At 36.4% G+C, this 12,564-nt stretch overlaps 1 protein-coding gene across 1 annotated transcript in view; it reads right to left on the bottom strand.

Annotated features, from left to right (window-relative positions):
* ATP7A (ATPase copper transporting alpha) overlaps positions 1 to 12,564 on the bottom strand; it is a 79,214-nt gene that overhangs the window by 38,025 nt on the left and 28,625 nt on the right. The window contains exons 5-6 of the mRNA XM_065900624.1: positions 4,380 to 4,543; positions 641 to 802 (exon numbers count right to left, since the gene is read on the bottom strand). Coding sequence (XP_065756696.1) covers positions 641 to 802; positions 4,380 to 4,543 — 326 coding nt within the window. The remainder of the gene's footprint in view (positions 1 to 640; positions 803 to 4,379; positions 4,544 to 12,564) is intronic.

Raw genomic sequence — 12,564 nt, 5'->3', positions numbered from 1 at the left:
ACTGGCACATAGTAGATACTCAATAATGCTAGCTTCACAAAGATGTTAATGGTATTACTATCTACATTAACAGGATCTTACCTGAATGATTAATATGCTTTTTAGATCATTAGAACACCAATGCTAGACCACAGTGAAACTTCTAAAGCACTTTAACATGTATTACCACTTAAGATTTACTGAAGACTGCAGGATGAATTTGTCACAGAGAAAAAGGTTTGGTCTTTTAAATTTCTTACTTTAACTATGATACCATTTGCTTTGACCTAACAAACAATACAGCATCTAGCAGGGTGCTTCACTTTCTTAGTGATTAACATGAATTTTACTCATAACAAATTGTACTTTGCTTACATTTTCTAAATATTTTTAAATGATCTGTGGTTCTGCCTTAAGTCTGCTCCTGATTAATAGTGCCAATGTGCCTTTACCTAATTCCTCCTGACGAAGACCAAAAAAAAAAAAAAAAAAGAAAAAGGCAGACACTCTTACATTAAATTTTGAGACAGACGTTGTCTATAGAGGTAAACAAAGGAATCAGATTTTTCTCATCATCTCTATCTGATACAAACCAGAAGTGATTCAAGGTAGTGCTGACTAGATAGGTAAGAACACAGAAATGCAAAGTCTTGGCACTTACTTCAATTGTATGAATAATATCTCTGGGACCAATAATTTCTGGATCATATTTAATATGTGCTTTGTTGGTTGCCAGGGCCACAGAGCAGTAGAAGATCCCTCCATGTTTTGTGAGGGTAGACTCTATTTTATGTACACAGGAGGCACATGTCATTCCTCTCACCTGTTAAAGACAAAGGTTTTGTTATTCAGAAATATACTTTTTTCCTCCATTAAATGTGTGTTGTTACTTTAAACTAAAAGAACTCTTGTAACAAGGGATTAACACACAAGATCTTATCTGCACTATTAATATGCTTTAGATTATGATCATTAGATCACTGTTTTTATATCACATCGAACAAAGATATGGTCCCAGCTGCAACATTAAGGATCTCATTAAGTCTCCGTCTTCCTGTTATTACTCAGTGATAGAGGATTTGACAACTATCATTGCTTCTTGTATTCAATGTCTTGCTTCCCTCTAGATTTTTTTCACCCTGCTAATGTATATAAGTATGTATGTGTGTGTGTGTGTATATATATATATATATATATATATATATATATATATATATATCCTTTAGTATTACTTCTAGTGAAGGTTAATGGATAACAAAAGTGTTCTACCTTTGTCCAAAAATGTATTTTGCCCTATGTCTTGAGTGAGGTTATACTTTAGTTGGGTATTAAATTTTAAAATGGAGGGGCAGGACTTCTGGAATGACTGTGTGAGAAGCTCAGCAAATCCTTTCCCCAAAGAGCAATGATATAACTGGACAAAAGTTTCAAAAACCAACCACTGAAAGATTATGGGAAGTAACCAAAAAGAGTACACAACAAATTCCAAAGTACTTATTCAAAAATATCCACCAAAAGAATACCATTAATAGTGGAGTGAGGATTTCTGAAAATTCTCTCCTCCACAAAAGCAATTAGAAAACTGGCAAAACTTGTTGGAACCACCTTTTTCAGAAAAGTTGGAAAAAAGGGAACCCTTGTACACTGTTGGTGGGAATGTAAATTGCTGCAGCCACTATAGAAAATGGTATGGGTGTTCCTCAAAAAACTGAAAATAGAACTACCATATGACCCAGCAGTTCCACTCCTGTGTATATATCCAAAGAAAGCAAAAACACTAATTAAAACGATACATGTACCTCAATGCTCATAGCAGCATTATTTATAATAGCCAAGATATGGAAGCAACCTAAGTTCCATCAATAGATGAATGGATAAAGTAGATGTGATACACACACACACACACACACACACACACACACACACGATGGAATACTACTCAGCTATAAAAAAGAATGAAATTTTGCCATTTGCAACAACATGGATAGACTTGGAGGGTATTATACTTAGTGAAATAAGTCAGACAGAGAAAGACAAATACTGCTTATCATCTATATGTGGAATCTAAACAATAAAACAAAGAAATGAATATAATAAACAGAAACCTACACATAGAGAACAAGCTAGTGGTTACCAATGGGGAAAGGGAAAGGGGTTGGGGCAAGATAGGGGTAGGGATTAAAAGGTACAAACTACTATGTACAAAATAAATAAGCTATGAGGATATATTGTACAGAACAGGATATACAGCCAATATTTTACAATAACTTTAAATGGAGTATATATAATCTGTAAGAATTTTGAATCACTATGCTGTACACCTGAAACTAATATTGTAAATCATCCACACCTCAATTTAAAAAACTGATTAAAAAAGAAATCTGAAAATTAAACAAAAGCTTACAGCAATGCAGGAAGCATTTATTCAAGAAAATCAGATAAATTCCAATAAAATATCAAGCTATATGGCATTACAGTTTGCCATATTCCCATCCCCTCTCCTCCAGTTCTGGGGTAGCCATGAAGACCGATAGGCCACAATCATGGTGAAAAACAGCATCAGGAAAGCTACCAGAGAGGACAGAAAAGGACTGGAGTACCTTCAAAGCCTCATTCCCAGACAACTGTCATTATTTGGCCTGTCTGATGGTTCTCTGAAATATCCCACTTGCAAAGATGTCTGTTTGTCCTGATGATCCAGTGAATACAAAAAGCCTTTTCCCCAGGAGAATTTGTCAGAAACAATTAGAGGAAATTATTTAACCTTGTGGCTGCCTGAGCCAATGGATAACAGTTGGAGCAAACAACAGACTAACAAAAAAGACTAAAAAGGAAAGCCAGGAAGCAAGACGTCCATAAGCGCTGCAACATATTCCTAGGAATCTAGAAGGCCATGCACATGCATAGGGTTATGCACATGTCCAGGGCTGTGTGTATGTTCAAAAAAGAACTGAAATGGCCCTAAATTCTCACCTCAGGCTGACCTTTAGGCTCCATAGAAGCAGGAGTCGAAGGGTAAGGCAAAACTGACAGCTGCATGGCTGAGTGTTCAAGGCATGCCCCAACATTTACAAAGAGCTCTTTAGCAAAGACTGGGAGACTTATTGGTTCCAGATATTTAAGGCAATCACTGTCTGATCATTAGCTGACAACTGAGCTAACCAAACAGAGATTTCAGTGGCCACACACAACAAAGAACACAGACTTTATAGAATTAGTTCAGAAGTCACTGAACAAACAATAACAATGACAAACAGCAACAAATAACAAACCCTGAGGAGAGGGGAAGAATCTTATTTCCAGAGTTACTACATTATATTTTCAACAAAAACTGTCAGACATACAATGAAACAAGAAAGTATGGCCTATACACAGGAAAAAACTTTCCCTGATGAAGCCCAGACATTGGATTTACTAGGCAAAGATCTTGAATCAGCTATTTTAAATATATTCACTGAACTAAAGGAAATGATGTCTAAAGAATTAAAGGAAAGTATGAGACAATATCCCACCAAACAGAGAGTATCAATAAAGACAGAGAGATTATTAGAAAGGCCCAATGGAAGTTTGGAGTTGAAAAGTACAATAACTGAAATGAAATCAGTGCCTATAGTGAAATTTATAAGTGCCAATATTTTAAAGTAAGAAAGATCTCAAATAAATAACCTAACTTTCTACCTTAAGACACTAGAAAAAGTAAAACAAACTAAACCTAAAGCAAACAGATGGAAGGAAATAACAAAGTTTAGAGTGAAAATTAACAAAAGAGAGAATAGAGAAAATCAACAAAACCAAAAGTTGGTTACTTGAAAAGATTGACAAAATTGACAAACTTTTGGCTGGAGTGATGAAGGAAAAAAAAAAAGGAAGACTCAAATGATTAATATCAAGAATGAGGACTGACTGCTAATAGGTATGGGGTTTCTTTTTTGGGGTGATGAAAATGTTTTGAAATTTGATAGTGGTGATTAGTTGTACAACTCTGAGAATATATTAAAAACAACTGAATTGTACACTTTAAAAGGGTGAGTTTTATGGTATGTAAATTATATTTCAATAAAGCTATTAATTTTTAGAAGTCTTTAAAAAGTACAAACCAACCCATTCTTTGTAATAGCTGCTTAGTATCCCATGGTATGGATGTATATATCAGTCTCCAATGACCGACATTTAGTTTGTTTCCTATCTTTTGCTATTATAAAAATACTATAATAGGACTTCCCTGGTAGTCCAGTGGTTAAGACTCTGTGCTTCCAATGCAGGGGGCGCAGGTTCGATTCCTGGTCAGGGAACTAAGATCCCACATGCCACGTGTGGCATAGGCAAAAAAAAACTCTTTTCTGAATTCTTGCCAAGTTTTTCCTGCAAATTCTATTAACCACACAAAACGTCTTACTTACAACAAGTTCCAAAACACCATCCCCTTCATCAGCATTTTCTATCACAGTGGCTCCAAATCCAAGCTCTCGGATTAACTCGGCTATCATCGGGGGTTGTATGACAGCAGGGTTATATCTCACTTCTGCCTTCCCAGCCATCAGAGCCACAAGTACAGAATATATTCCTAGGAATATTGATAAGAAAAACAATTCAGATAACATTTCTCATAAAAATAATAATCTTATAATAGTTTTTTTTTTATTTAACTGTGAAAGGATTAAGTGAATCTGAAGAAATTTATTTCTTAACTTTTATACAGTATTGAGCCAAAATCAAATAAAACTATTTTAAAAGAAGGCTTCATTTTAAAAAACTTTTTAGTATGGAAATTTTCAAATACATACACACACACACAAAAGAGAAAACAACATAATAAACTTGATGTACCCATCTCTCAGCTTCAGTAATTATCAGTAACACTGGGCTGCTCTTGTTTCATATATATTCCTACCCACTCACTGTCTGCCCTTTACCTTGATTATTTTGAAGCAAATCCCAGATTTCGTATCATATGTAAATATTTAAATACATATCACTAAAAGATAAGACTTTTCTTTAAAAAAGAACCATAATACCATTATCAAACCTAAAATAATTCCTCAATATCATCAAATATCCAGGCAATGTTCACATTTCCACAACTGTCTTACAACTGTTTAACACTCTTTGTTTGTTTGCTTGAATTGGGATCCAAATAATGCCCATGAATTGTAATCCATTGAGACCTTATCATGTAAATATAAAGTATTTTTAGAAACTCGTAAGACAGAGTCCTAGAGAAAGGAACTCGTGTACTTAGGAAATGACTGCAGTTGTAGCAAAGAACCCAAGAATATACCAACATACACATTACAATATTGCCAAATAACAGTAATTTCTTTCTCAAGTTTTATTGTCTGACACACACTAATCTAAAATGCTCTTATTCCTAAGGAAAAAAAAAGTGCCACACAACTTAACAAAAAAGTTCATTTTATGGCAGTCATGCTGTTCTCTGGTATAAGCATTTTGTTAACAACCATCCCACTTCTCTAGGCCAGCTATTGCTGTAACTGCCAGGAAGAAAATTAATAACGTGAAGCAGAAACAGCAGTTCTTTCTAGGAATCAGCAACCCTTGGTGGCTACCGGACAGGGAATAGGGATCAACAGTCCATAGGTTAGATCTGGGTTTTGAAAAAAAGAAAAAATATCCAAATATTAATTTAATAATAGTTTTTAATAAGGAGACAAAGTATCTAATATAAACTAAGTTTTCTGTATAAAAGTGGTTAAAAATAAAATAAAATACTATTCTTTTCTTTGGAAAAAAATAATAGTTACACACTGGGTTTTGTGGGTACCAAATAATTCAGAAGATCAGATCACAGGAAAGTATCAGTAATAAGAGAAGGGTATAGAGAAAGTAGGAAAAAAATCTTCTTGCTTCAGTTGAATGTAATCTACAGCCAAAGAGAAAGAGAAAATCTGGTTTTTCAAGTTTCAAAAACATGTTTCATACTTATATAAATTATGGAAAAATTTTAAAATTCTTACTTCAAAATATAATTAGAACTCTTATCAATTCATTTTTAAAAATATAATGCAGATGAAACTGAGGGAAGACCAGTGTCACTTAATTAAAAAAACAAAAGTGAATGTAGTGACCCCAGCTAGGGCAACGGTATGCCTAACTGGGTTAGGAGAAAGTAAAGGGGTAGTAGAAGGTAACTGGAAGTATCAGCTTAATGGATTAAAGAAGAAAAAAGATCTATAACTGTAATTTTTAACAGGCATTGCTTGTCTCATGAGAAAGGCTATTTCTGAACTGCCCCAAAAGAGTTTGTTCTAAAATTAAACAGACCCCTTGAAAACTTTTTGCTTTCATTTGCTTGCAACTTCCCTCCTGTTCTTTTTTAATCACTCAAAGTGTAATTTAGCCCTGACTGCATTATAATTAGATATAATGGAGGCTGAAATGAAGGACGCAGAAATGACAGAATGCAAACAAGATAATATTGAACTGAAGATGACTCTAGTGTATAACATACATTTTGTTACAATAATGTTCTGGCCTTTACATATAAGGTGATTCCACTGGCTACAGAATTCCATTATCACAGTATATACTTTGAGTTATTTCCCCAATAGTGGGGATAAGCTTATAATAATCATATTTATTCAGCCCTTCTGACTAACAGCATGTATCATTAAGACATCTTGGGCGAGGGCTGTTTGAGTACCAAACCTATGACTTCAGGCTCATTAAACATACTCACGTATCTCTACAGTTAACAAATCTACTATGCATACTGCGAAGTCCATTGATGTGAGTGCAAAAATTTAAGCTAAAACATCTGAGTGTGACGGATTAAAAAAACAATATTGTAGAATGGCTTGAAGATGGTGGACAAGAAGGACCTGCCCTCACTCCCTCCTGTGAAAGCACCAGAATCACAACTAACTGCTGAACAATCATCAACAGGAAGACACGGGAACTCACCAAAAAGATACCCCACATCCAAAGACAAAGGAGAATCCACAATGAGACAGTAGGAGGGGCGCAATCACAATAAAATCAAATCCTATAACTGCTGGGTGGGTGACTCACAAACTAGAGAACACTTATACCACAGAAGTCCATCCACTGGAGTGAAGGTTCTGAGCCCCACGTCAGGCTTCCCATCCTGGGGGTCCGGCAATGGGAAGAGGAATTCCTTGAGAATCAGACTTTGAAGGCTGGCGGGATTTGATTGCAGGACTTTGACAGGACTGGGGGAAACAGAGACTCCACCCTTGGAGGGCACACACAAAATAGTGTATGCATCAGGACCCAGGGGAAGGAGCAGTGAACCCATAGGAGACTGAACCAGACCTACCTGCTACTGTTGAAGGGTCTCCTGCAGAGGCAGGGCGTGGCTGTGTCTCACAGTGAGGACAAGGACACTGGCAGCAGAAGTTCTGGGAAGTGCTGCTTGGTGTGAGCCCTAGCAGAGTCCGCCATTGCTCCCACCAAAGAGTCCAGTAGGCTCAAGGGTTGGGTCGCCTCAGGCCAAACAACCAACAGGGAGGGAACGAAGCCCCACCCATCAGCAGACAAGGGAATTAAAGTTTAACTGAGCTCTGCCCACCAGAGCAGCACCCAGCTCTACCACTCCCTCCCATCAGGAAACTTGCTCAAGCCTCTTAGATAGCCTCATCCACCAGAGGGCAGACAACAGAAGCAAGAAGAACTACAATCCTGCAGCCTGTGGAACAAAAACCACATTCACAGAAACACAGACAAGATGAAAAGGCAGAGGACTATGTACTAGATGAAGGAACAAGATAAAATCCCAGAAAAACAACTAAATGAAGTGGAGATAGGCAACCTTCCAGAAACAGAATTCAGAATAATGATAGTGAAGATGATCCAGGATCTTGGAAAAAGAATGGAGGCACAGATCGAGAAGACACAAGAAATGTTTAACATATACCTAGAAGAATTAAAGAACAAACACCTAGAAGAATTAAAGAACAAACAAACAAAGATGAACAATACAATAACTGAAATGAAAATTACACTAGAAGGAATCAATAGCAGAATAACTGAGGCAGAAGAACAGATAAGTGACCTGGAGGACAGAATGATGGAAAAAACTGCCATGGAACAGAATAAAGAAAAAAGAATGAAAAGAAATGAAGAAGCCTAAGAGACCTCTGGGATAACATTAAGCTCAACAACATTTGCATTATACAGGTCTCAGAAGGAGAAGAAAGAGAGAAGGACCCAAGAAAATATTTGAAGAGATTATAGTCAAAAACATTCCTAACATGGGAAAGGAAAGAGCCACCCAAGTCCAGGAAGCACAGACAGTCCCATATAGGATAAACCCAAAGAGAAACACGCCGAGACACATAGTAATCAAACTATCAAAAGTTAAAGACAAAGAAAAATTATTGAAAGCAGCAAGGGGAAAACAAGAAATAACATACAAGGGAACTCCCATAAGGTTAACAGCTGATTTCTCAGCAGAAACTCTACAAGCCAGAAGGGAGTGGCATGATATACTTAAAGTGATGAAAGGGAAGAACCTACAACCAAGATTACTCTACCCAGCAAGGATCTCATTCAGATTGGATGGAGAAATCAAAAGCTTTACAGAGAAGCAAAAGTTAAGAGAATTCAGCACCACCAAACCAGCTCTACAACAAATGCTAAAGGAAATTCTCTAAGTGGGAACTATAAGAGAAGAAAAGGACCTACAAAAACAAACTCAAAACGATTAAGAAAATGGTAAAAGGAACATACATATTGATAATTACCTTAAACGTGAATGGATTAAATGCTCCAACCAAAAGACACAGGTTCATTGAATGGATACAAAAACAAGACCCATACATATGCTGTCTACAAGAGACCCACTTAAGACCTAGGGACACATACAGACTGAAAGTGAGGGGATGGAAAAAGATATTCCATGCAAATGGAAATCAAAAGAAAGCTGGAGTAGCAATACTCATATCACATAAAATAGACTTTAAAGTAAAGAAATGTTACAAGAGACAAGGAAGGACACTACATAATGATCAAGAAATCAAACCAAGGAGAAGACAACAATTATAAATATATATGCACCCAACATAGGAACACCTCAATACATAAGGCAACTGCTAACAGCCAAAAAAGAGGAAATTGACAGTAATATACTAATAGTGGGGGAATTTAACACCTCACTTACACCAATGGACAGATCATCCAAACAGAAAATTAATAAGGAAACAGAAACTTTAAATGACACAATATACCAGATATATTTAATTGATATTTATAGGACATTGCATCCAAAAACAGCAGATTACACTTTCTTCTCAAGTGCACATGGAACATACTCCAAGATTGATCACATGTCGGATCACAAATCAAGCCTCAGTAAATTTAAGAAAACTGAAATCATATCAAGTATCTTTTCTGACTACCACCCTATGAGATTAGAAATGAATTAGAGGGAAAAAAACGTAAAAAATACAAACACATGGAGGGTAAACAATATGTTACTAACTAAGAGATCACTGAAGAAATCAAAGAGGAAACCAAAAAATACCTAGAGACAAATGACAATGAAAACACGACGACCCAAAACCTATGGGATGCAGCAAAAGTAGTTCTACAAGGGAAGTTTATAGCTATACAAGCCTACCTCAATAAACAAGAAAAATCTCAAATAAACAATCTAACCTTACACCTAAAGGAACTAGGGAAAGAAGAACAAACAAAATCCAAAGTTAGCAGAAGGAAAGGAATCATAAAGATCAGAGCAGAAATAAATGAAACAGAAACAAAGAAAACAACAGCAAAGATCAATAAAAGTAAAAGCTGGCTCTCTGAAAAGTTAAACAAAACTGATAAACCATTAGCCAGACTCATCAAGAAAAAGAGGGAGAGGACTCAAATCAATAAAATTAGAAATGAAAAACGAAAAGTTACAAGAGACATCACAGAAATACAAAGCATCCTGAGAGACTACTACAAGCAACTCTGTGCCAATAAAATGGACGACCTGGAAGAAATGGAAGGTTATACCTTTCTAAAAATTTGTCCAAGACTGAACCAGGAAGAAAGAGAAAATACGAACAGACCAATCACAAGTAATGAAATTGAAACTGTGACTAAAAATCTTCCAAAAAACAAAAGTTCAGGACCAGATGGCTACACAGATGAATTTATCAAACATTTAGAGAAGAGTTAACACCCATCCTTCTCAAACTTTTCCAAAAATGTACAGGGGAAGGAACATTCCCAAACTCATTCTATGAGGCCACCATCACCCTGATACCAAAATCAGACAAAGATGCTACAAAAAAAGAAAATTACACACCAGTATCACTCATGAATATACATGCAAACATCCTCAACAAAATACTAGCAAACAGAATCCAACAACACATTAAAAGGATCACACACCATGATTGAGTGGGATTTATCTCAGGGATGCAAGGATTCTTCAATATATGCAAATCAATCAATGTGATACACCATATTAACAAATTGAAAAATAAAAACCATAGGATCATCTCAATGGATGCAGAAAAAGCTTTTGACAAAATTCAACACCTATTTAGGATAAAAACACTCCAGAAAGTGGGCATAGAGGGAACCTACCTCAACATAATAAAGGCCATATATGACAAACCCACAGCAAACATCATTCTCAATGGTGAAAAACTGCAACCATTTCCTCTAAGATCAGGAACAAGAGAAGGATGACCGCTCTTGCCACTATTATTCAACACAGTTTTGGAAGTCCTAGCCACGGCAATCAGAGAAGAAAAAGAAATAAAAGGAATATAAATTGGAAAAGGAGAAGTAAAACTGTCACTGTTTGCCAATGACATGATACTCTACATAGAGAATCCTAAAGATGCTACCAGAAAACTACTAGAGCTAAACAATGAATTTGGTAAAGTAGCAGGATACAAAATTAATGGACAGAAATCTCTTGCATTCCTATACACTAACAACAAAAGATCAGAAAGATAAATTGAGGAAACACTCCCATTTACCATTGCAAGAAAAAGAATAGAATACCTAGGAATAAACCTACCTAGGGAAACAAAAGACCTGTATGCAGAAAACTATAAGACAGTGATGAAAGAAATTAAAGATGATACAAACAGATGGACAGATACACCATGTTCTTGGATTGGAAGAATCAATATTGTGAAAATGACTATACTACCCAAAGCAATCTACAGATTCAATGCAATCCCTATCAAATTACCAATAGCATTTATTTTACAGAACTAGAACAAAAAATCTTAAAATTTGTATGGAGACACAAAAGACCCCTTATAGCCAAAGTAGTCTTGTGGGAAAAAAACGGAGCTGGAGGAATCAGGCTCCTTGACTTCAGACTATACTATAAAGGGACAGTAATCAAGACAATATGGTGCTGGCACAAAAATAGAAATATAGATCAATGGAACAGGATAGAAAGCCCAGAGATAAACCCACACACCTATGGTTAACTAATCTATGACAAAGGAGACAAGGATATACAGTGGAGAAAAGACAGTGTCTTCAATAATTGGTGCTGGGAAAACTGGACAGCTACATGTAAAAGAATGAAACTAGAACACTCCCCAACACCATACACAAAAATAAACTCAAAATGGATTAAAGACCTAAATGTAAGACCGGACACTATAAAACTCTTAGAGGAAAACATAGGAAGAACACTCTTTGACATAAATCGCAGCAAGATATTCTTTGATCCACCTCTTAGAGTAATGGAAATAAAAACAAAAATAAACAAATGGGACCGAATGATAGTTAAAAGCTTTTGCAAATCAAAGGAAACTACAAACAAGACACAAAGACAACCCTCAGAATGGGAGAAAATATTTGCAAACAAAGCAAGTGACAAAGGATTAATCTCCGAAATATACAAGCAGCTCATGCAGCTCAGTATCAAGAAAAACAGGGCTTCCCTGGTGGCGCAGTGGTTGAGAGTCCGCCTGCCAATGCAGGGGACACAGGTTCGTGCCCCGGTCTGGGAGGATCCCACATGCCGCGGAGTGGCTAGGCCCATGAGCCATGGCCACTGAGCCTGCACGTCCAGAGCCTGTGCTCCACAACAGAAGAGGCCGCAGCAGTGAGAGGTCCGCGTACCGCAAAAAAAAAAAAAAAAAAAAAAAAATCAAGAAAAACAAAGAACCCAATCCAAAAATGGGCAGAAGACCTAAATAGACATTTCTCCAAAGAAGATATACAGATGGCCAACAAACACATGAGAGGATGTTCAGTATCACTAATCATTAGAGAAATGTAAATCAAAACTACAATGAGGTAACACCTCACACCAGTCAGAATGGCCATCATCAAAAAATCTACAAACAATAAATGCTGGAGAGGCTGTGGAGAAAAGGGAACCCTCTTGCACTGTTGGTGGGAATGTAAATTGATAGAGCCACTATGGAGAACAATATGGAGGTTCCTTAAAAAACTAAAAATAGAATTACCATATGACCCAGCAATCCCACTACTGGGCATATACGCAAAGAAAACCATAATTCAAAAAGACACATGCACCCCAATGTTCATTGCAGCACTGTTTACAATAGCCAGGTCATGGAAGCAACCTAAATGCCCATCGATAGACGAATGGATAAAGAAGATGTGGTACAT

This window comes from Phocoena phocoena, chromosome X (assembly GCF_963924675.1).
Source record: "Phocoena phocoena chromosome X, mPhoPho1.1, whole genome shotgun sequence".
NCBI classification, from domain to species: Eukaryota; Metazoa; Chordata; class Mammalia; order Artiodactyla; family Phocoenidae; genus Phocoena; species Phocoena phocoena.
This window is presented reverse-complemented; position numbering and strand designations above follow the sequence as displayed.